This window comes from Apodemus sylvaticus, chromosome 8 (genome assembly GCF_947179515.1).
Source record: "Apodemus sylvaticus chromosome 8, mApoSyl1.1, whole genome shotgun sequence".
NCBI lineage: Eukaryota > Metazoa > Chordata > Mammalia > Rodentia > Muridae > Apodemus > Apodemus sylvaticus.
Genome location: NC_067479.1, coordinates 22,564,596 through 22,590,462, shown reverse-complemented (window position 1 = coordinate 22,590,462; position 25,867 = coordinate 22,564,596). Strand labels below are relative to the sequence as shown.

Sequence of the window (25,867 nt, the reverse complement as noted above, 5' to 3'; positions counted from 1 at the left end):
TGCTCTAATAACAATCCGTCAGTGTGACATGTCAGACAGCAACACGTCAAACACAAGGGAATACTAGCTTTCTAAATGAGTTTTGGCAGTTTTTAGCAAACCTTTACATATTTTCCTTGACATAAGAAAATTCTGCATCAGAGAATAAGGGCCCATGCCGATAGCTGTAGGGCTGAGAAACTAAGGCTGAGGGTGCACGCTCCGGCTGACTTAAGATGCAGGAGAGAAACGAGCAGTCAACACTAAATACTTAAAACTGGGAAAATAATCATGACCATAAATGAGAAGTTAGGCAATGATACTGTTTAAAATATTAAATATTTGAAATGTTCTAAATACATGTATCTATGGGCATGGTTGATCATACTCTGGCAAAATGTTAAAATGTACAATCTCCAGTAGGGAAGGAAGGGGGAAATGATATAATTTTATTTTAATTAAGGATATATAAAAATTTTAAGTTATAAAAAAAACCAGAAAAAGAATATATATTAATTGTGGTATATTTTCAAAGACTTTAAACACATACTTACTACTACATGTTAGAATTAAAATATATAACTCTAATAGTAACTCCTAAAGAAACACCAGAATATCCCTAAATTCGTCATCCATGTTACTTTATCTCTGTATTCTTTCCAATAAGTGTCCTTTTGCCTAGATAGTTTATGTAGTCCCCACTTTTTCTGTACATTTACATTTTTACAAATTTGCCTTGATAATAAATGTGAGTGTAACATTTGGAATGGCTGACTCATGGCCTATCAAGTTAACACACCTGATTCAACTATTCCACTTAGTGATACGGATTTAAAGGCCTAATTAAGGTTTCTAACTTTTCTTTTTAGCAGATATACACAGAGCTTCAGTTTTCCAATTACTCTCCCAGTTCCCTCTGAAAACACTGACAATAAGCGGTAATAAAATGGCAGTTAATCACCTAAAAATGCTAAATTGTTTTACACACTTCAACTATGACTTAGTTAAAATTACAGTAAATAATTGTGCAATAATTTCTTGCTAAAAGATTTTAAAATGATTTACACTAATTTAAATTACAAACAGCTGTCTATAAGATTAAGGTTAGTATATTCATAATCTCACCAGCATTGAAATTTAAAAGAAAAGATTTTAACTTTTTAAAATTTTTCTAGAAACAAATTACTATCTTAGTATTTATTTCTTTTCCTGGCATTCATTAATAATAACTAATGAGGCTGATGTTTACTAATGCTGGCTCTTACATTACTTTAAATTACTTTAAATTTAAAGATCCTACAAAAGGCCGGGCAGTGGTGGCATACACCTGTAATTCCAGCACTTGGGAGGCAGAGGCAGGCGGATTTCTGAGTTCGAGGCCAGCCTGGTCTACAGAGTGAGTTCCAGGACAGCCAGGACTACACAGTGAAACCCTGACTCAAAAAACCAAAAAAAAAAAAAAACATCCTACAAAAAAAAAAATGTGTCATTGATTTTTATAGTGCTTTCTAACAATGCAGAAGCAGTTACTAAATGTTTCCTATGTTTAACATGCCAGCATATTTTATAAAACCAATTTCGTCAAAGTTATTTCTAATGTATTTTATCCATTCATGTATTTTGTGTGTGCATGTGTATGCGTGGAGGTGTGTGTACGCACACATGTAATAGTCAGAGGACAGTGTGTTAAGTGCTGGCTCTCCTTCCACCATGGAGGGTCTGGATCAAACGGAACTCGTGCTTGGTGGCAAGCACCCTTATGAACTGTGCCTTTGCTAACCCTGGGTTGGGTGGGAAAACAGGGGGAGGGAAGGGAGCTGATGGGACTTTTGGGGAGTGGAGGTCTAGAAAAGGGGAAAGCATTTGAAATGTAAATAAAAAAGATATCAAAAAAAAAAAAGAACAGAAAAGATTGCTTATGCTATCTGTAACTTAGTTTCTTTTTTTGTCATTGATTAATTTAATCATTTTAACATCCCGATCTATCCCCTCCTCCTACTTGGTCCCCCTCATAGAGTCCCTGCTGCCCTTCCTTCTCTTCTGAGAGCTTGGCGCCTGCCCATCCCTCCTAGCTTTCCCCCATCCTGGCACACGGAGTCTCTGCCGTCTAACTTACTTTCAAATGAAACAGCAATAAACAAGTATATACGTATTTACTGTCTAATCACATTTTAGAGGTGAGTTGTCATTTAGAATAATCCATATGATTGAATGCTTGGTTCCCAGGCGGTGGAACCATTGGAAAGGATTAGGAGACACAGCATTGGTGGAGGAGGTCTGACCTTGTAAAAGGAGCTAAGTCTCACTGAGGATGAACTTCAAGGTTTCAAAAGCCCAAATAAAGCCCAGCCTCTCTGCCTCCTGCCAGTGGATCACTGTGGAAGCAGCCATGCCTGCCTGTTACTATGCTCCCCGCCATGATGATCACTGACTAATCTCCCTCTGAAACTGTAAGCAAGCCCCCAATTAAGTGCTTTTTCTATAAGTTGCCTTCGCCATGGTGTTTTGTCATGGCAATAAAACAGTAACTAAGACTTTTTCTACATAAACATGAAAATTAGAGAATAGCTTATTATAAAACAGATAATCATTTGTTAATCATTTGCAAATATAGTAATTATCAATAAGGAAGATGAAGTACCAACCTATGTGTGTCTTTCTTTTTGTTGTTTTATTCCTCCTCTATTTAGAGATTTCTAAAAAAAATGACATACCTGGCTGAGCTTTTCCATATGCCCCACTAAAATTGGAAAACGATGAACAAGTGTTGAGTCATTCTCCGTGCTGACTTGCTTAACAATCGATCTCAGCAAAACTTCTCCATCATATGCAATAGGGAAGAGAGAAGTCAGCTTCACAGATGTGTGACATAGAGCTGACATAACAGCTGCAAGGAGCCGGCTACTGGATGTCTTAAAGTTTGCTTCCTGGATATCCTTGTAAGAACAAAAGTAACCCTTAAATACTGCATCACTATAAACCAAGTTTCTTCACATATACCCAAGTATATACCACTCAGTCATCTAAATGGCTTTAATACTGGATAATAGCATATCAATACAGTAGAACATAATTAAACCATTATCTAGTAATAATGGGGAGGAAGACTCAAGCAAAGTCTCCTACAGTCCTATGGCAACCCACTGCTGATGCACGTATGTGTCTGTACGATCACGCACTTCCTAGAGTTATTTTCAATGTGAGATGGTAAAGGACTCCCATTATAATCTATCAACCACACGGTCTGTAAGCAATGAAACTACACGCAAAAATAAACAATATGGATTGCACTTTTGTAATACCATCTTACTAAGGTACTAAACTACACCAGTTTATGTAGAAATCTTAGCTCAGCTGTACATTTTTTCTGATTTTTTAAAAACATCAACCAAGGAAATCCTAACTCAAAAAAAAAAAATCGTACATACACTACTTAGCTCTTCAAACATTTGTGTTATCAGTGAAGCATAAAAATACAGCAGTCTTTCACTTTGATCCAATGTTGCAAAAGCTAGCCTAGCAAAGGGAGACTGCTATGCTGAGACTACTCTTATAGGGAACCACTGGTGGGATAAATACACTCTCCTTACATGGATCAAAGTGCACTGGGATTCCACTGTGATGATGATGAATCAGAAAGAGCAGGGTAAATAAAGACGTCAAGTTTTCACTTCCACTACAATATTAATGAAAGTGGCAAGAACACACAATACGTGCTTCCAAACTTGGGGGGACGTTCATGACTTCACAGTTAAGGATGATGTTAGCTACAGATTGTTTTTTTACAACACAGTATATTGGTTCCAAACTAAACAATATTATTTTAATCACCAGATAAGATCTTAGTTACAGATTGTTCTTAAAAGATCCTTTATCAGGTTAGGTTAGGATGCTTCACTACATCCTTGTTTACAAAGTTTTTATCACTGATTGTCTTAGTCAGGGTTTCTATTCCTGCACAACCATCATGACCAAGAAGCAAGTTGGGGAGGAAAGGGTTTATTGAGCTTACACTTCTGCACTGCTGTTCATCACAAAAGGAAGTCAGGACTGGAACTCAAGCAGGTTAGGAAGCAGGAGCTGATGCAGAGGCCATGGAGGGATGTTACTTACTGGCTTGCTTCCCCTGGCTTTGCTCAGCCTGCTTTCTTATAGAACCCAAGAGCACCAGCCCAAAGGTGGCACCACCCACAAGGGGCCCTCCCCACTTGATCACTAATTGAGAAAATGCCCCACAGCTGGATCTCATGGAGGCACTTCCCCAACTGAAGTTCCTTTCTCTGTGATAACTCCAACCTGTGTCAAGTTGACACACTGAAACCAGTCAGTACACTGATTAACTGCTAATTCTAGTGAATATATTTTGAATACCTGTTGAAAGTATAATTTTCTTTTTTCTTTTTTCTTTCTTTCTTTTTTTTTTTTTTTGTTGTTGTTGTTTTTTTGAGACAGGGTTTCTCTGTGTAGCCCTTGCTGTCCTGGAACTCACTTTGTTGACCAGGTTGGCCTGGAACTCAGAAATCCATCTGCCTCTACCTCCCAAGTGCTGGGATTAAAGGCATGCACCACCACGTCTTTATTTAGTTAATATAATGAGCTCTTTTTGTCTCCAGTACTGGAAATTGAGCTCTATTAGTGCTAGGAAAGCACTTTACTACTGCACCATACCCCAGAACAATTAATTCTATTATTTCTGGATGTTAATCCTGCACTTCAAGGTAAATAACACTACTCTTTTTGTGGACAGCCCTGGGGCTCATTGAAGTCGATGTTAATTCCCTTCCCTTGTGAGGGGCTGCGAACAAGGAATGAGTCAGCACTCAGGTTCTATAAATCTCCTCACCTTAATTTATAAGTAAAGGCTAGAGCCGGTGATTAGGCAGAGAAACAGGAAAGAGAAAGAGGGGAAGGTGGAGCTGAAGGTTTGGGGAAGAAGGAAAGAGAGGATGACAGAGGAGGAGGCAGAAGGAAAACAGAACAGAAGCCCGGGGCTGGAGAAACCGCAAGTGGTAAGGAGCCTCATAGACAAGGAAGATGGAGTGCAGTGGTGTGTCTGCCCAATCTAGGCGCATAGCTTGTATTCATATTAATTGAGTTGTTTTCATTGCTGGGACATATTTGGGTTGGAGAGTTACCGCAATAGTGTTATAAAAATACGTGTGCCTTAGTAATATTTGTCTACTATTTATTCTCAGTATCTGTTAGGTTTTGGTATTAGACATATCATCAGTTATTGGCTCTCTTTTTTGAAGGAATGTGTTAAAGATGGTATTTCTTTATAAATGTTTAAAGACTCTATGAATGACAATATCTAAGTTAAGAATTTAGTTTGTGGCAAAGTTTTAAATAATGAATTCTATTTTTTAATGGACAAAAAGCAATTAAGATCTTCCTTTTCCCCCGATTTCTGAGATAAGGTCTTGCTAGGTAGCCCTGATTTGTGAGGTAAGGTCTTGCTAGGTAGCCCTGACTGGCCTGGAACTTGTTATGTAGACTATGCTATTTAAAGTAATTTTTTTTAAAAAGTGTATCTGAGAGTTTTTCCTGTATGTAAGACTGCACCACTTGGGAACTTGAAGCTTCAGAAAGCTGGAAGAGTCTGCCACAGAGGATCTGGAGTTTGAATTGCTGTAAGCCCTCTGTGAGCACTGGGAATGGGACCCGGAGCCAGTATTCTTAATGGCTGAGCTACCATCCCTCTGGTTCTGATTTCACAATTTTAATCTTTTAAATTCTGCTAGATTTATTTTTGGCCAATATATGATTTATCTTGGCAGATATTCTATGAGTATTGGAAAAATATGCATTCCATAGCTGCTTATTATAGTTTATAAATGTCAATAAGATTAATATAGGGGTGGAGAGATGGCTCTGCTTGGCAGTTAAGAACATGTTAAGAATACTTCCTGTTTTTCTAGAGAACAAACATTTAATTCTCAGCATTTATATTCAGGAGATTATAACTGCCTATGACTCCAGCTCCAACAGTCCTCTTCTCCTACTAAATGCATATTTGTACACATACATATAGAGATATAAACACATATTTGAAAATAAAAGAAATTCTTAAAGATCAAGATGGTTTACATCATTGTCCAGTCCTCATTCCCCTCCACTTTTTGTCTGGACCTATCACTGATTACTGCAACAAGAAGTCTCCAGCTATGAGACTCAATGTCGGTCTGCTCTATAGCTCTGTCAAGCATTTGTGCCAAGTGCCTTCATGTGTGAACGAATGAAGTTTGCACGCCCTTCGCCCACCCTCTTCCTGTTCTTACAGTTGGAAAGCCACCCAGGGTCAGATGCTGCTACACTTGTTCCCACTCACTGCATTCTTTCTCCCTCTCAACCTCACCTCTAGACTGAAAGAACAGGTGGGCAGTTACGGAAACATGTCTGAAATTTATAACAGATAATACCAGAAAATGAAGCAATTTTTCTAAGTTTTAGCTATAAAAGCGATGCATACTAAGTAGATTCTAAATGACCACTAGTAATTAATAAGGTATAAAATAATTTGAATAAATTTTCTTGCAGAATAGTAAGCACTATATTTTCTTTTCAACAAGTACCTTATAAACTCAACTCACCTGGTCCAGACAGTTGAGCAGGTCACAGAGGCAGGCCCACTGCAGTGCCGGCGTTGGGTAGAAGGAGTGGAAGCAGGCAGTGAAGGTGTGGTGGCACTCCTGCAGGACGGCCTCCAGCAGACTCAAGGGCTGGCTGAGGAACCCCTGCGGGTCGTTATCCAGCTTCACCATGCAGTGATCCACTCCTTCTGACAAGATTTTCCTTAACAAAGTTCTTGTTTTTCCAATACACTCAGCTAATTTGCTAGTTTCTTCTACAACTGCTTTTCCTGTAGCTTTGAGAAAATAAAAGGTGCCAATAAATCAAAGTGTATATAAGATAATAATTCAGTCATTTACTGTACAAATAAAAGTCAAACACCAAACCCCAGAAACGAAACTGCTTAGTTAGAGATTAAGTGTGCTTCAAAGATCAACACAGGAAAAAAAAAAGAACTGGCACTTAAGTGTCAATTAGTGGTTGAAATATTTTCTCTTTGAAAATAAGTTTAAAAGTTACATTTTTCTGTCTTAATTTTAGAAGCAACTTAAACATATCTTAGGATCTTAACCACTTGACTATCTCTATATTGACTTGACAAACGTTATTTTAAAAGATCACCGTACCTGACACTGGGTATATTTCACAGGTGTACACACGCAGTAGCCGCAGACAGCAGGTGCCCACGAAGCGCAGCCGCTCCAAATCGAGGAGTGTAGCAGTGAACTGGAACCCTTTCAGTCCTCTCAGCTCTTCAACTCCTAAGACTAAGGTGGTCCAGCTCCAGTGAAGGATGCTGAGCAAGGACTCAAAGCATTCCTAATCGCAGGATGGAGAAGACACACTAGTTGGATCAAGTGAATCACAGTCTGAGGAAAGCGGGACCAGAGTGGCACACCACTTCAAAACTAACTCAAACGTCTTGCTGAGTTTTGATTGCTGAAATAAAATAACTATGTATTTTTTTATATTTTCCTTTTATCTGACTAGCTAGTTTAACTTACACATGTGGACAAAAGAAGAAAAAGAAACAACATAATTTACATGTTTCTTCAAAATGATAAATCAATAAAATATAACAATTTAAAGTAGTGTTCTCTATCTATCTATCTATCCCAATGTATAATTAAAACTATAACCAATTTTTTTGAGAAGTTGTAGATACTAATAAAATTCACTATTTGGGTTTTTTTTTTATTAAATAAATATTTATTGACCATGCTTCAAAAAAATGTGCTAAGTCTTAATACATATTAGGAACAGTACATGTGTTGTACTTTCCTCTCTAGAGAACTACATTATACTGGTAAACCTAAGCATTAATACCATAAGTCTTAAAACGTCATTCTTAATTGTCATTACTGTTATGGAAGACAAAAATAAAAACCCCAGCTTTGTACATTGTGAATTGTAGAAGACAAACCTCTCGTTTGTCTTGCAACACTCGCCTTTCTTTAGAGAACACTTGAAAATACATGCACTCCCTGATGCGCTTTCACATTATAATGGAATATTATAATATTGTTTTCTTTTTGTGTGTGTGTGTGTGTGTGTTTTAGGGTTTTTTAATTCTCAAGCATGGATGGGTTCATGGGGTGGCTTCCTTGAGGTTCTAGGTAGACTGAAGAACGTCACACTTAAATGATGGAAAACACTACAGAATCTCAGAAAGGAGCACTTCGCTCCCCAGTCCTCACCAAGGTCCAGAAGACAGCTGATATAAAGAAAATTAAAAATTAAAAAAAATGACTGAATAATAAAATAATTTCAATTACCTATCAACCACAAGGCCATTTATATACACATATAGTTTTTTTTTGAAATGACAAGAACAATATTATCTTAATGAGAAGATACTTAATGACTTAGCAGGATATGTGTCTCATGAGAAATGTCACAGGGTACGTCAGGTGTAGAAAAGCCAGTTCAGCTGGACTTGGTAAAGTCACAAGCACCAGCTTTACTTTCCCACTACTGAAGGGCACATTATCTTTGCCTAGACTATCTATAAACATCAAAATAAAAGCCGATCAGAATTTATAAAACTATGCTGAGATAGCCTTAGGAGTTAACACTCAGCAATAAACAGCAAATCTTAGAGGTTTTGAAGTGGCTTACCACGGAGACAGTTCTTGCAAAAGATCTCTTTAAAATGTGGACAGGCTCACTAGTTTGCTGTTTGCCTTTTGAAGTACTGCCATCACTGGTCGGAAGTCTGGTGGCAGAAGATAAATGATATGCTCTGTTCAAACGTTCAGTGACAATTTATAACGTACATTTTTATTATCAGTGGAGCACTCAGTTACAAATGCAGTATCTATATTATGTCCCACTATCCCCAAGGCTCAAGGACAATAATAGAAGAGGCGACAGAAAGATTTTTAAGATCCAGAGAGAGGTTTGGTGGACAGGAGCAAAGCAGTGTCTTCTGGACCCAACAGGAATGCTAAGCTCCTGGAGACAGTGCATCTGTGGTTGCCAGTACAATACCAGCACAGGACATGCATGATGCCAAGTTGGCATGCCAATGTGGGTGGGAGAAATCTCCCAGTCCCACCACAGCTGGAGAGCTACAGACAATCAATGGCTTCTAAGAGTGAGAATGGAGTTTTCCCTAGGGAGGAGCTTCTGATAGGTAGCATGACTCCAAGTGGTCAGCAATAAACACATGAGAGTAACACTAAATAGACTCAGTATAAGATATCATCCAGCCACCTAGCCACCCTACCTAACTACAAACCTACACACACATGCATGCTCAAATGCACACACATGCAAATGTGCACACACAGACATACATGCAAATGCACACACAAGTGCAACACATGCAAACACACATAATTATATAGATATGGTATTCATATATAAGATATATATATTTATGAAACATAATTTTGAGTAATGAAATATTAAAATTACTGTACACCAAAGATTATAAAATTAAACCAAATAATGAATTACAGGTAAAATTTCAGTTTTAAGTGTATATATAAGAAATAATGAAAATTCACCTTCAAAAATATATATATTTTAAGAAATCAGGAAAAAAATCATAGAAAGCAAAAGAGGAGTATGAAGTAGAGCTAGGAGAAGGGCAGGGTAGATCTGGGATGAATTAGAGGGAGAAGTATGGATAAATATTTTCAAAATACATTGTGAAATTCCCAAAGAAGTAATAAAAATAATATATTAAAATGTACATTTGCCATAGTGAAATAATCAACTTTAATATTCAGCATTAAAAATATAAATACCACGTTCCCTAGCAATGCATATATTCAACAGTAGTTCATTAAAGCAGTCTAGTGCAATTTATTATGTTCACAAAGTACTTTAGGCTAGAGTGATGACTTAGTTATTAAAAGCCAAAGCACACAAAGAAGCAGAAAACACTGCTAATATCAAAATCAATGGCTACAATAGATAATGTAAAGATCAAAACTGCTTTCTGGATAAATAGGAGATTTCTAACATTCAATTTCTTTTAGTGATTACTAGAAGATATGAGAGAGAGAGAGAGAGAGAGAGAGAGAGAGAGAGAGAGAGAGAGAGAGAGAGAGAGAGAGAGAGTGTTACTTCTACTGTGGGCACTATGTATATAGTAAGAAAGGCATTTTTAATGGGGTTTAATCTGGAAATAGACAAATACTTTAAAATATGAAATACATCTCATTCCATGTTTGAATTACTGTGAACTAATTAAAGTTCTTATTGTTAATAATGTAATAAAATACAGGAGCATTTGCTATTTCATTTAAAAGTGGAAGTTAATGGTGAAATGTTTTTCAATGTCTTCTATCACAAAACCCTGTTGTAAGCCTATCAGGATAGAGTTCAGCAGAGCCCTGGGGTGCTTGCCTGGCCTTTGTCAGTCCCTAGGTTTAAGCTTTAGCACAGAGAGAGAGAGAGAGAGAGAGAGAGAGAGAGAGAGAGAGAGAGAGAGAGAGAGAGAGAGAGAGAGAGAGAGAGAGAGAAAAGAGCCCAATAAATTGATTAGGTGCACATCTAAAATATTTTCCCATCCTAATTCACATTCTTTAAGACAAACTTTATTACATTTTGAAAATGGTATTAAAATCAAAAGGCAGATTAAAAAACCACCTATTGGCATATTGCTATTGATATACTCATGCCACATTATGTAAAATTTTGAATTAAGTCTGATGTAGAAAATGCTCATAAAGTATACTAAATACTAACAAAAGTAGCTATGTTCTACCAGTATAATATTAATTTGCTCACTGCTTGAATAATTTATCCACTGCTGCATAATTTATAGTGATTTTATTTTAGCACAGCAGATGACTAAGTTGTATTAGTTAACTCAAAATTAGTTAACTTTAATACCTGTATAACAGTTGAGGTATCTGACCAGCATTGACATCAGTACCATTGTTAGACTTCTTTGAACTCTTAAACTGGAAAACCACCCTAAAAGAGCAAGAAGGAATAGGATACATCAAAATGACAAGCTTTAAGGCTCATTCAAGTTAGTAAGAAATTTAATAATACCAGGACAGGGAAATGGGAGGGGGGGTGATTGGGAAATGGGCGGAGGGAAGAGGGCTTATGAGACTGATGGGGAGGGCAGAACCGGGAAAGGGGGAAGCATTTGGAATGTAAACAAAGAATATAGAAAATAAAAAAAGTAAAAATAAAAAATAAAAAAAAAAAGAAATTTAATAATAGCCGGGTAGTGGTGGTGCATGCCTGTAATCCCAGCACCCTGGGTGGCAGAGGCAGGTGGATTTCTGAGTTCAAGGCCAGCCTGGCCTACAGAGTAAGTTCCAGGACAGCCAGGGTTATATAGAGAAACTTTGTTTTGAAAAAACCAAAGCCAAAAAAACCAAAAAAAAAAAAAAAAAAAAAAAAAGAAAAGAATTTAATAATAAGGTCTTCAAATTTTATGCTAATGAAAATTATGCATTTGTTAAAATACATCCAACTGAAGAAGTAGTGCCCTGACTTAGAGCTGCTGAGTTATGACCCAGATGAACAACTGAGCTTGACTGCAGCTCCTGGACAGGTAGCCTCCAGCCTCCGTCCTTCAGCTTGGTTTTGACCTCCCCAGTCAGTGTTCAACTAAAGACTTCCACTTCAGAGCATTAACTAGATACATGTAGAAGCTTTAGTCCCCAAGATAGAGATCATGAGATTCCATCTGGAACAAACTATATACAGTAACCATGAACTCTGGGTGAATTCAGTTCTAGCAAAAATCCAACAGGGAGCAGGAAGAGAAACATCCTAAGGCAGATTTAACTTCCTGTAAATACTCATCAAAACAGAATTCTCATAAATGAGCATGTACCTTTTATACTACTATGTTCAAGAGAAATGAAATGAACTCAGTTTCTCTTACTGACACTAGGATGAGACACCACGTATAGACAGAGGGCTGTTTCTGAACATGGTAACCACGCCATTATATTAAGCATATAATTTTCCCGTTGTATTTCTCTAATTTCCCGAGTACGAATGGGAAATAACTGCTTTAAAACTTCCTGAGGGAGTCAAATAGTATACTGTAAAAGAAAGCATCTAGTTACTTAGTGCAGTGTGTGTGTGCATGTGTATGCCCCTGAGTGCTTGTGCCCATGTGTGTGTTTACAGATGGAGACTAAGGGTCTACTTCAGTTAGTGCTTCTGAAGAACCAACAGTCTTTTCTCCTTGGTCTGTCTACATTAACTCAGCATATTTGGTTATATATTATATAAATTTAAATTTTAGTAATTATATTAATGCTCTGTGAGATTTCAGAACAATATCCCCTAATCAAAAGTAAGAATGGAGTAAGTCAAAGGTTAGTCTGGTGCTCACCCGTCATCTGTGGTCATGGAAGCTTGCCCGTGAGACCCGCAGTCACTGCTGGGGCCGGACACTCGAGCCCATGCTACGTACCACCATCCAGCTTGCAGGAGAGCCGGTTCGTCAAACATCATCGCATATTTCTCTCTGCAGAGATTCAGAAGTCAACCCTCAGCCTCATCTGTCACATGCACTTACTATCAACTACCTTATGCCAAAACCCATGAAATTGCTTTTCCCCCCAAGATTCTTGCCAGATAAGAATCTTAAATTTGGACACTTAACAAATTCCAGTTCCTTATGTTTGGAAAAATCAAATTTTCTTTCTTTTCTTTATGGATTCTACAACATTCTTAAATTTTATAAAACTTTCAAATTAAAACAAGACAAATTTGAAATTGTTACAAAAAGCATTATTCAGACAAGAGAATTTTTCCCCTTAGTTTTAAGAACTATTTTTTCAGCTAAGAGTTCTGAGGGGTGGTATGTCAGGAAAACGACCTACTAACTTGGACATTTGGGGCAAGTTACTACAATTATTCTGTATTTCAGTTTGCCTGAATCCTGAAGTATAAATATATTATATTTATGTATGAAATCCCCTCCAAATAAAAAAATAATCTTTAAATAATGAAAATGGTCAAAAATGTTTAGTTCACTGAGTTGTCTGTGGACTAAATTAATACAGATGCTGCATGGAATTAAGCCTGTCAGAGAACTACACACAAACACAAAAGTTAATTAGTCTAACAGGAAATGACATTGAACAGTAAGACTATCTGGCAAGTGGCCAAGGAAAAGTGACTAGCTTTAACTCGTATTGATAATAAACAAACGAAAAGAACAATAAGCAGGTGAACCAACAGATTTCAGTAAAAATATGTGAGGGGAACAACAGCCACACAAGAAGGAACTGCGTTGTTAGTCCATGATGATGTATGAATGAAGAAGACTAAATCAAAAAGATACCAATGCTACCCAGAGAAGTCGGGGCCTAGTGAGTGAGCAATGCAGACTCTAGACCCTTCACTGCTGAATCCACCACAGCTCAAGTCTTAGAGCCACAGTCCTCTGTTCAAACATAAATAGCAAATAATAATGGTAAAGTTTCATGAAAATTACCTTTTTATTTGTATAAATCTGTATATAAATTGAAGAATTTGTATAAAATCTGAAGATTATGAAGTAACAACAGCACTGTAGAGTCTAATGCAGTGGTTCTCAATCTTCCTAACCCTGTGGCCTTTTAATGCATTTTCTCATTTATGGTGACCCCCCCCAAACCATAAAAGTATTTTCATTGTTACTTCATAAGTGTAATTTTGCGATTGCAATGAACTGTAATGTAGATATATTTGAAGACAGATGTTTGCCAAGGGGGTTGCAACCCATAGGTTGAGAACCATTGATCTAGTGCTTAAAGTAAACAAATGGACTGATTTTTCTTTAGATACACTTCAGTTTTCAAAAGTATATCTCTGGTAATAAAGGTTAAACCAATGTCTTGCCTTTATTTCTGAAAACATGTTCTATTACCAGCAAAAAGCTGTTATGGACCTTTTAAGCTTACTTTTTTGTGTGGTGATGGCAGCAGGCACGTGCATCCATGCATCCGTGAGATTCAGAGTGAGTCTTCCTCACTTGTTCTCCAGTTTATTTTTTCTCACAGGTTCATTATCTGACTAACCCTAGAGCTTTGCTAGACTGGGAGGTGTGTGCATGCTAGGGATCACCTATCTGCACAGCCCCACCACTTCCTTGGCTTTTTTCCCCATTAATTTATTTATTCACTTCTGCTTGGCAGACCCCTCCCTCCTCTCTTGCAATCTCCTTACCACACCCCTCCCCTTTTCCTCAGAGAAAGAGAGCACCCCTTTTCCTCACTCTACCCTGGCACCAACTCGCCTTGGAACATTAGATCTAATCACGACTAAGTGGGTCCTCTTCCACCGAGGCCAGACAGGCAGCCCAGCTAGGGGAAAGAATCACCTTAGCCTTTATGTGAAGACTGGCAATTTAATAAGGGTGTCGTGTCTGAGTGCGCATGTGTGTGTGTGTGTGTGTGTGAGAGAGAGAGAGAGAGAGAGAGAGAGAGAGAGAGGAGCTATACTGTGACAATAGAGTCATCTCCTTTGACCATCAAATAGCATTTATTAAATATAACTATTATTGGGAAGTATAATGGACTATTATTATTATAAAGCTCAGTTTATGTTTTTTTCCCAGGGATCAAAATGCTAATTTATCATAGTGCATTGTCGAGACAATTCTTAGGATTCCAGAAAGGACTGCAAAACCTAAGTCTTTTTATACTAATAAATTTTTATAAATAAATACTCTGATCTAAGTATGTTCCTAAGAGCCTTCAACAAAGCTGATAACCTCCCTGAGTGTATCACTATCAAGCTTATACTATTGCTGTGATGTCAGGGTATATGGGAATCTGAAATATGGCCTACTATGACTATTTGACTATACATATATATATATTCCTGTACATATGTATGTATAAGGAATAAATGATTATTTTAGTCACCTTAACACTAATATGCTTGCATTCTCTAAAGAGTTTACTGAAGCTATACATGCAATATATATACATATATACATTTCTATTTTCAGTCTTGAATTATTCATCTATATGAAAAACTAAGATTACACATACTAATATGTTCATATTCTACTTAACATTTCATATAACAAGTCACAATATAGTGGATAGTGACAAAACTATTTTGCCAGGTTATGTACCTGGTATAGGGGGCCAGATTATCTAGGTTTATGTGAAGACCTTCTATTTATATTTATATTCATAAGTGGATGAAACTGTTTGACAACCAACTGCTCAGAATATATCTCCATCATTGAGTGAAGCACAGTTTTATATAGTTAAATTTCCTAACTTACCAATAATATTCAAAAACTTCCTTTTAAAAAGGTTTGTTAAATTAAAATAAAATTTTTAGGGCCGGGCGGTGGTGGTGCACATCTTTAATCCCAGCACTTGGTAGGCAGAGGCAGGTGGATTTCTGAGTTCGAGGCTGGCCTGGTCTACAGAGTGAGTTCTGGGACAGCCAGAGCTACATAGAGAAACCCTGTCTTGAAAAAAAACAAAAAAACAAAAAAAGCCCCCAAAAGGCTCTATTTTGCCAGGTGTGGTGGTGCACACCTGTAGTTCCAGACTTGAGAGGCAGAGGCAGGTGGATTTCTGAGTTCGAGGCCAGCCTGGTCTACAGAGTGAGTTCCAGGACAGCCAGGGCTATACAGAGAAACCCTGTCTTGAAAAACCAAAAAAAAAAAAAATAAAAAATAAAAAAAAAATAAATAAATAAATAAATAACATAAAACATTTTTCAAATATGTTAAATAATGAGCAAAGCATTTACCTAGCAGCACAGTCATAAGCCAACACATCAGTCTCTGCAAGAAGGTCTCCATCTGTTTCATGATCTCCTCCATCAGGACCCAACTCAAATAGCTGGAGTATAGAAAAACACATTGTTCCCAATCATTCAGTTTTGTGCACCTAAAAATTTACAATTTTGTGCATGTCCAGTATACCTAAACCATAAATTATATAAAAACTCTTACATACTAATTAAAGTTTAATTACTAAGTTAAATATTAAATTAAAAACTAAAATTATATAAATATACATACATTTAAAATAAGAATTATACAGTGTTTTATGGATGTATCAATTCAGTTCTATACTGTTAATTTTGTACCTGATATAATGAAGGAATGTAAACTTTCAAAGGATTTAGGAAAAACTCAAAGCATTTTAACTCAGAGATTCTAAATGAAGCAGACTCTTATTTCGTTAATTATCAGCTGGGAAGATCTGGGGTCTAGATTCTTTGCCCATAAAAAGAAAGTAGATATTAACAGTGTTCAACCTTTAGTGATAATGCAAATTAAATAAAAGAATATTTGTGGAACCCTTAGAGAAAAACTTTGCACAAAATGATTACAAAAGTATTACTACGAAAAAATTGAAAAGTCACATAAAGGTTCTCAAAAAAATACAGGTAGCAAAAGGGAGTTTAGTAAGTAGCATGGGAAAAGAAGAGATGAAAACTTAAAATAAAGGTTATAGGTAAGGTAAGACTCTATCTAGGGAAGGAAAACCAATGAGGAGGAAAGAGATCTTTCTAAACACTGGGTTGACATGAGAATGAGTCTGTTTCAGAGACAAGCCCCTAAACGCTTACCCAGCATGGAGCTTTCAGCCCTGAGATCAGGACACACCAGCCGAGCTAACAGATCAGCAGGTTATATTTATGCATTTATATATGTGACGATAATAATAAAAAGATTGAAACAGAGTGACAGGCAACATGGAAGGGGTTGGGAGGAATCATGAGATAGATCTGAGGGCAGACCAGAAAGGTAGAGGGAGTGATGCAATTATAATTTAATTAACATTTTTCTAAGAAAAAGACTAATAATTGTAAAAACGTCATTTATTTCTAGAGAGTTATAGCAGGTAAATGGAATTAACAGCAGGTAAGACATTAAAATGCATTTAAAATTACTGAGCAATTACTAAGCTATAGTTTCAAATTTCATATTTCCGACTATAGCCTTGGGCCCAGAAACCCGAGTCTATGATCAGACTTCGCAGAGTCTCTCCCAGCGACCCAGTTCTCTGTTCTAAGCTGAAGAAGTAATCGGCCGCTTCGTGCCAGTCTGACTCTGTACTGTAGTAGGGACTTTCCCTGTCGCCCAGACAAAAGCATGTGCTTCCATTTCTCTGACATCACTGTCAGTCCAACCACTCTATTTTTAGCTAGGAATCTTTAATAATTCTGACTAATCCAACTTATATATAATAGCTGGTCTTTATCTTTTGTAGTGGTAGTGAGTGAACTCGGGTCTTCATAAGCTACACAAGTGCAATGGCACTTAGTAATTCCTTCAAAAGAGTATCTGATATGAATATCCCCATAGAAAACTGATCAGTGGTTTTTCTTCTTTTCTGAGACAATCTTACATTTGTCTCTTCCACTGATATTCAACAAATACTTAAAACTCATACAACACACCAGTCATGGTTCTAGGAACTAAACATATAAGGTAAAAAAATACAGATCATTAAAAAACAAACAAACGAACAAAACCAAACAAAAAGAGCTATTGGTCTTCGTATGTGACGGGGAATAGGACTTAGGATTTTAAGTGAACTCATGAGAGTCAAGGTCAAAGGTGATGAGGAAGTGAGATATGCAGGTAAGAGCTGCAGGTGGAGAGAAGAGCAAGTACCAACGTCCTGAGGTAGCATTGCTTGACATATCTGAGAGAGAAGCAAGCACTAGAACCCAGAGGACAGTGGCAGAAGAAGCAGACACACAACCAGAGCTGTCCCAATGAGTTCTGATAGACTCTAGTCCTGTTAAGGCATTGATTCTCAACCTGTGGGTCACAAGCCATTCAAAGGCCACATATCAGATATTCTGAATACCAGAGATTTACATTACGATTCATAACTATCAAATTAGTTAAGAAAGAGCAATAAAATAATTTTAAGGTTGGCAGTCACCACAACTGAGGCAATAGATGAGGCTCTAGGTGAGAAGAACTGCTTTAATGAAGCCTTCCTCAGTCATAGGGAAGAAACTCACTCTGATATTCCACCCCTCAAAAAGCTCTAGAGGAACCAGGGAGAAACATACATCATCTTGAAGAGCTTAGCTTGGGAGATATTATTCAAATGTACTAATAAATTTAAATCATCAGTTACATATAAATCACCCCATGAGTTGGCTGGGTATTATCTACTAAATGGCACAACTAACTGAGTTTACTACATCAAGCCATTCTGAATCATTTTGAAGATGGTGGATTGAAATATACCCAGACTAAAGCTACTATATTTTTAGTATAAGCAGAGGTATTCTTAACTTGAATTCTATTCTGATGATTTCCATAACTATAAGAACTTTAATTTTTACCAAATTCATTCCTATAGTGTCTGAAAAATTTAAAGTATACATATTAACATCAATATTATAAGTAAACATTTTTAAGTTTTCAGTTCTGGTTGAGATTATGTATACTATCCTCAAAAATAATAAAAAGCTTTAATATATTTGAGGTATTACAGAGTGACCTAAAAAAGAATACCTCTCACAAAAGGGACTGAAGTAAATTGTCTTGAAAAGCATGATATTGGAATTAGAGAACTTGTCGTGTGAGCTTCTCAGTGAAGAAGCAGATGCCTGCAGACACACACAGTGTCCATTCGAATAAGGAATAACAGAAAACAGACAGCTAACCCACAAAGGACTGCTAGTACTTCAGGAGATAAACGTGTGGGAAACAGCCCAAAACCCAGCACACTGGTTGAGTTCACCATAGGTGCCTTTCTGCCTCACCCTCTCAAGTTTCTAGCTGACAAGCCTGTGTCAGCATACCAGGCCGACTTAAATTTTTCCTATTAGGACAGGCTTCTCTGCTATTTTTTTTTCTTTAAATGTATATGAGTACACTGTAGCTGACACACCAGAAGAGAGCACCAGATCCCATTACAGAGGGTTATGAGGCACCATGTGGTTGCTGGGAATTGAACTCAGGACCTCTGGAAGAGCAACCAGTGCTCTTAACCCCTGAGCCATCTCTCCAGCCCGACTTAATTTTTTTTTTTTTTTAAAGACAGGGTTTCTCAGTGTAGCCCTGGCTGTCCTGTAACTCACTCTGTAGACCAGGCTACCCTCAAACTCAGAAATCCACCTGCTTGCCTCTGCCTCCCAAGTGCTGGGATTAAAGGCATACACCACCACTACCCAGCTCTGACTTAAATTTTTATACAAGGCAAATCCCTCCACCTTTTTACTTCATTGCTAGTTCCCTCCTGGGTGATTGTGGAGGGTACCTGTTTATATAGTAATTGGCAATAAAAATGCACTTTTACATACAGAACAGGTGGGTATCCTGTTACTAAAATAGCTCTGTGAAGCCAACCACATAAAATAATGTAGCCAACTAACCACTTGGAAGTTTAGCACAAAGCAGTGAGACTGGCTAGGAATCCCGTACGGTCACTTGATATTTGACAAAGGAGCTAAAAACATCCAGTGGAAAAAAAGACAGCATTTTTAACAAATGGTGCTGGATCAACTGGAGGTCTGCATGCAGAAAAATGCAAATCGACCCATTCTTATCTCCTTGTACAAAGCTCAAGTCCCAGTGGTTCAAGGATCTACACATAAAACCAGATACACTAAAACTCATAGAGGAGAAAGTGGGGATGAATCTTGAACACATGGGCATAGGGGGAAAGTTCCTGAACAGAACTTATGCTCTAAGAACAAGAATTGACAAATGGGACCTCATAAAACTGCAAAGCTTCTGTAAGGCAAAGGACACAGTCAATAGGACAAAACGGCAACCAACAAATTGGGAAAAGATCTTTACTAACTCTATATCCCACAGAGGGCTACTATCCAATGTATACAAAGAACTCAAGAAGTTTGTCTCCAGAGAGTCAAATAACCCTATTAAAAAGCCTCAAAATGGCTAAGATGAAAAAGTCCGGGGACAGCAGATGCTAGAGAGGATGTGGGGAAAAAGGAACACTTCTCCATTGTTGGTGGGATTGCAAGCTGGTAAAACCACTTTGGAAATCAGTTTGGCAATTCCTCAGAAAATTAGACATAGTACTACCAGTGGACCCAGCTATACCACTCCTGGGCATATACCAGAAGATGCTCCTACATGTAATAAGGACACATGCTTCACTATGTTTAGAGCTGCCTTATTTATAATAGCTAGAAGCTGGAAAGAACCCAGATGTCCTTCAACGGGGGAATGGATACAGAAACTGTAGTATATATACACAATGGAGTTCAGCTATTAAAAACAATGAATTCATTAAATTCTTAGGCAAATAGATGGAACTAGAAAGTGTCATCCTGAGCGAGGTAACCCAATCACAAAAGAACACACATGGTATGCACTCACCAATAAGCAGATATTAGTCCAAAAGCTCAAAATAAACAAGTTACAATTCACCCAGCACAGGAAACTCAAGAAGAAAGACTTAAGTGACTGTGCTTTGGCTCCTCTGAGAAAGGGAACAAAATATTCACAGGAGCAATAAGGGAGACAATATGTGTAACAGAGACTGAAGTAAAGGCTACCCAGAGACTGCCCTACCTGGGGATTCACCAAACCCCGACACTACTATGGTCGACAAGAAGTGTATACCAAATGAAAAGTCATTTTCTTCTTTCGTACAGATTTGCTTTGAGTAAGAGTTTAACAATGTTTCCTTTCTTTAAAGGGTCCATTAATAACAAACCAAGGGAGAAGTGGAAAAACATTGCAATAAGACAACTAAAGCCAAACAAATGTCTTCCGATGAGACAGTTACAGTATCATGAGCCTTACCTTAATTTTAGCAGTATATTCTCCTCTTCCTCCAAACAGACCAAGACCACCAAGTAAAATGTCAGTGTCAGCACTAAAACGTATGGCTTCCACTGAATGAGCAGAGTAACCCCAGCCCCCTCCATGACCTGAAAGATGCAAATCATGAGGTTTAAAATATGTGTGTGTTTCTATTATTAAGAGAGCATATGCTAAGTCTCAGCATACATACTTTCAAACCTGTTGACGATACTGTAGTCTTCCTTGGAATACACTTTCATCACTGCCTGGGTCTCTTCCTCTGTACTTGCAATGCCCATCTTTAAGTCCTGCATAGCAGCCAAAGTGTCAAGGCAACCTAAAGCAATGAACAAGTAAAATTCAAACCTTGAAGTGAAACTGTCCAATCATACCAATGTTATTAACAAATGCTATATTAATTAATATTAATCTGAACTCTGGTCATGACATTTGGAAGGCAAACTGTATCCAGAGACTCATCTCTCCAGCTCTTAAATGAGTTTTTCTGAACAATCATTTTCTAAAAGGAACACAATATATAGGTATGTGGACTGATTTAAAAAGAAAAGACAAAAAATAGCAACTAGTTATCTCAAAAGTTCTGTATCTCTAATTAAATAAAGATATACCTAAATTAAAAACTATAAGACCATATCTCTATATCTCTAAAAGTTTATGTGTTCAAGTTTCTTTATCTCTCTATTGAGAAAATTATATTTTCAGGGATGCTTTATAGTTAGGCATCCATTGATCTTTCATGATATTGGTGATAACTTCTGTATCATTTCATGGAAGACAAACTTCTTAGGTAGTTATATTTATTTTTGTGACTTGCATCCATTATAATTTAACAGGCATGACAGAATAATATAAAAAATTTAACTATTAAAAATTCATGACCATTAGTACAGCCTCCATGAATGCCATTCAGCTGGCATCAAAGGGCAACCCTACCCAGGATGTGCAGGGCTGCATGAGATCGGGTGGTGAGAGCCCTCGGTCCTGTTGGCAAAGCAAGTTCAGGACTTAGAATACTACATCTAGACTGCATGTCTGTTGCAGAGGGAAGTCTGGCATCAGCAACCACTGCATTGTAACACCAGAGCTCTCTGGTGCTTGGTCGAAACCTATGGAGAAAGATAATTACAGCACTTTAACACTTTGAATTACTTTGAAAATTTCTAAACTGTAATTGACTAGAAAATAAATAATACAGTTACTGTACACAGGAAAATACATATCTATAGCTAAGCTAAATATATAACTAATTTACTATAAAAACTACAAAAACATCTGAAAATATAAAACATTACAAAACTTTATAAATACCATAGCAATTATATACTTACATTTGATGCATAGATAAAAGTAAAGATTTCTTATACCAAAATCATTTGATAAGAAATGTAAAAAAATACATATACAACAAACTATAATAATTATAATGTGTATGAACACATGTAAGACAGTAAGAGAAAATCAGTACAGTAGCAAAAGATGAGCAAATGATGTTGAGTGCTACCCTAGGACACAAACGAAATAACAGCAGTGCAGCAGTGCAGCAGTGATAAAGACTGCACGGAGGTCAGGTCACGGTGTCGTCCTGCGTTAGCCTCGGATTACCCCATTCTAAAGCTTAGGAAAAGACGAAATGAGGAGTTGCTATCTAAAGACTACAGTCTCAGTTTAGCAAGATGGAAAGGCTCAAGAACTCTATAGCCTAACAATTTGAATATTTTTAATTCCACTGTATCTATATAGTAAAAAAGGGACAAGAAGGCTTATGTTCCATTTTTATCAAACTGCTTTAAATTTTTGTATTTTTAGATGCTTTAATTTTTTTTTTTTTTTTTTTTTTTTTTTAGATTTGGTTTTTTCGAGACAGGGTTTCTCTGTATAGCCTTGGCTGTCCTGGAACTCACTCTGTAGACCAGGCTGACCTCGAACTCAGAAATCCGCCTACCTCTGCCTCCCAGAGTGCTGGGATTACAGGCGTGCACCACCACCGCCCAGCTAGATGCTTTAAATTTAATAAATGTAATTAAATGTTTACAAAATAAATAATTCATTAACATATAATTTCCTCACTTTCCCCTTCCCTTTCCTCCTTTAGCCACCCCTGCAACTGTCCCGCAAATTAAAAAAAAAATTAAAATAGTACTTTAAACAAAAATAAATATATAAAAAGCTTCTATAATAGAAGCATCTATAATTAGTAGGAGGACTACTTTCGACAACTGTTATTAATATAACTTTCTTCTTTCTGCACAATCATTTTCTCTCTGGTTGGTTAAATAATTATCTTCTGATCTTTATCGTTCTATTGAGGCAATACATTCTTTTGACTGCTGATAATCAAAAAGTACAGTTTTTTAGTATTTGAGGATTTAAATCTCCTTGTTTCTAGAAAACTCTTAGGCATTTCTTTTCTAACGATGATTTCCCTTTGCCATCTCTAATGTCTGGACTAGGATGCTAATATTTCCTTTATGACTGTTAGATTTTCACACTAAATCCTTTACATTTCTAAACTTTCAGATTTACCTATATTTGTCCTGCTGTACTATTAAGGGTAGTAATGCCCTTCCTTTCATGCAGCACTTTTTCCAATCTTTTAAAAAAATATTTAAATGTATGTGCATACATGTGTTGCCTGCATATGATTGCATGTGTCCCTATGTATGTATGTATATTCTATGTGAGTACATGGTGCCTGTAGAAGCCAAAAGATGGTCAGGTCAATAACTTATTGACCCCCTTAAGACCTTGCAACAAATCATGTCCAAAAGAAGTAGACAGAAATAAATAAATTAATCAGTGTAGAAATTAATACAATAGAAATGAAAAAGTTACTAAAAGAAAATGAAATGAAAAGCTAGTTCTTTGGAAAGATAAATAATGTTAACAAACACATAGGCAAATTAATGAAAAGATAAAGAATATCCAAATTAACAAAAATAAAGAGATGAAATGGGATGTATGACAATATAAAGAAATAAAATAAAATTATAAGTCCATACCTTAAAAACAAACCCATATTCCATTAACTGACAAATATTAAAAAAAAAAAAAAACTGGTGAATTTCTAGATACTGTGATCTACCTAAATGAAGCAACAATTTAAATAACTGAAAATAATTTAAACAAATTGAAAGAAGGAATTTACATGTAGATCCAACAATATTGAAGCAGTAATAAAATATTGCCTAAAATAACTCTATCAATAAACAAAGAAATAAAAGCAAAGACCAGGACCAAATAGATTCACAGCAGAATTCAACAAGACTTTCAGAGAAAATGTACCACTAATACCAATTATTTTCAAATCATTCAAAAGATGGCAAAGGAAGGAATCCTTTCAAAATCTTTACAAAGCCAGAACTAAATACTCTCATACAAAAGCACAGCAACAAGGAAAAGAAAACTACCAACTACTTCCCCTCATAAATATATGTGCTAAAGATTATCAATACTTAAATGTGAGTATTAAAAGGAAATTTCGCAGTCAATGACTATTTTTGGCTCAGTAATTCTATTTCTTTAAAGAAAAATTCTAATCTGTTTGTTGTGTGTTTGTATGTATCGGTGGGCATAGTGAAATGTGGATGTCAGAAGACAACTATAAGAGTTGGCCACTTCTCTTTTATCATGTGTGTCCTTTGGGATAAATGAATAGAACTTGTCAGGTATGACAGTGAATTGTTATAACCACTGAGCTACCTCACCAGCCCAGCAATCTCACTTGTTCTTTTATCTAAAAAATATTTTTTAAGTAATTATGCATGTGTGTAGGTGCTGGGGTGTAAATATGTGCACATGAATGCAGGTACCTACAGAGGTTAGAAGAGGGTGTTGAATCCTTGGATCTCAGGCTATACATTGTTATAAACTAATAAGCTCTCTGAGGAGGCTGGAAACTGGAAACTCCTCTGAAAGAGCAAGAGGAGCACTCAATCTCTGAGCCACTTCTCCAGCTCTACAATCGTTCTTCTCCCCCCACCCTATTCCCTTTTTCCCTCTTTCTCCAGGGCTGCTCACTCTGGGCAAATGGTTTTCTTCCTTTTTTTTTTTTTTTTTTTTCTTTTGTGGTTTTCTGAGACAGGGTTTCTCTGTGTAGCCCTTGTTGTCCTGGAACTCACTTTGTAGACCAGGCTGGCCTCAAATTCAGAAATTCACCTGCCTCTGCCTCCCAAGTGCTGGGATTTAAAGGTGAGTACCACCTCTGCAACTCTTATAAGAACAGCATGTAATTGGGGCTGGCTTACAGGCTCAGAGGTTCAGTCCATTATCATTAGGGCAGAAGCATGGCAGAGTCCAGGCAGACATGGTGCAGGAAGAGCTGAGAGTTCTACATCTTCATCTGAAGGCTGCCAGGAAAATACTGGCTTCCAGGCAGCCAGAATGAAGGTCTTAAAGCCCACACCCACAGTGCCACGCCTACTCCAACAAGACCACACCTACTGGAACAGGACCACACCTCCTAATAGCATGGTATTCCCTGGGCCAGGCATATACAAATCATCACAAGTAGTTAGTTAGCAAATCTAATGAATTTTTACTCCCTGTTAAACATTTATTTCTAACTTAGTGAAGAAACCCAGAAACAAATTCTGTAGCATCCATGTTTTGTTTATTTTATTGATACTGTATTTTATAAAGACATATACTTACCTCCAAAGAACATCATACACAGGATCAAGACATACACCAAATCCTTGCAGATCTTCTTGTTCAGAGTCATTGAAAGTTTTACAACTTCCATCTACTTTATTTATCAGAAGACATTTAAATGGTGGGGGTTCTGATATAGAAGCAGGAACCAAGCCTTATGAAAATATAATTAAATAAAATTTTACTTTGTATTACCTTTACACATTCCTCCAAGCCCACAAGGAATGTAGTTTTATTACAATTTCATACATACAGAAGCTGAAATATGTCTAATAGGTTTAAATGGAGTCTTTTTAAAATGGCAGAATTAAAATACCTCTGACTATGTCTATGATGACTTTTGTTATGCTCTAAAACTGTACTGTATAATTTATTGTGTCATGGACACAGGTTTAAGTGTGATCATCATAATCTCTCACAAAAATTAATTTCAATTATTTACTTACA

General features: G+C 36.9%; 1 protein-coding gene across 13 annotated transcripts in view; it reads right to left on the bottom strand.

The window, feature by feature from the left end:
* Window positions 1–25,867, bottom strand: part of Mycbp2 (MYC binding protein 2) — a 228,396-nt gene that overhangs the window by 107,920 nt on the left and 94,609 nt on the right. For 9 of the 13 annotated variants that reach the window (XM_052190750.1, XM_052190753.1, XM_052190751.1 and 6 more), the window contains 11 exons: window positions 25,421–25,574; window positions 21,704–21,876; window positions 20,961–21,086; window positions 20,750–20,877; window positions 15,745–15,836; window positions 12,371–12,505; window positions 10,897–10,980; window positions 8,668–8,764; window positions 7,176–7,368; window positions 6,570–6,844; window positions 2,694–2,915 (listed from right to left, as the gene is read on the bottom strand). In XM_052190750.1, the coding sequence (XP_052046710.1) occupies window positions 2,694–2,915; window positions 6,570–6,844; window positions 7,176–7,368; window positions 8,668–8,764; window positions 10,897–10,980; window positions 12,371–12,505; window positions 15,745–15,836; window positions 20,750–20,877; window positions 20,961–21,086; window positions 21,704–21,876; window positions 25,421–25,574 (1,679 nt within the window). The remainder of the gene's footprint in view (window positions 1–2,693; window positions 2,916–6,569; window positions 6,845–7,175; window positions 7,369–8,667; window positions 8,765–10,896; window positions 10,981–12,370; window positions 12,506–15,744; window positions 15,837–20,749; window positions 20,878–20,960; window positions 21,087–21,703; window positions 21,877–25,420; window positions 25,575–25,867) is intronic. The other 4 variants (XM_052190754.1, XM_052190756.1, XM_052190757.1 and 1 more) reach the window with 2 other exon arrangements.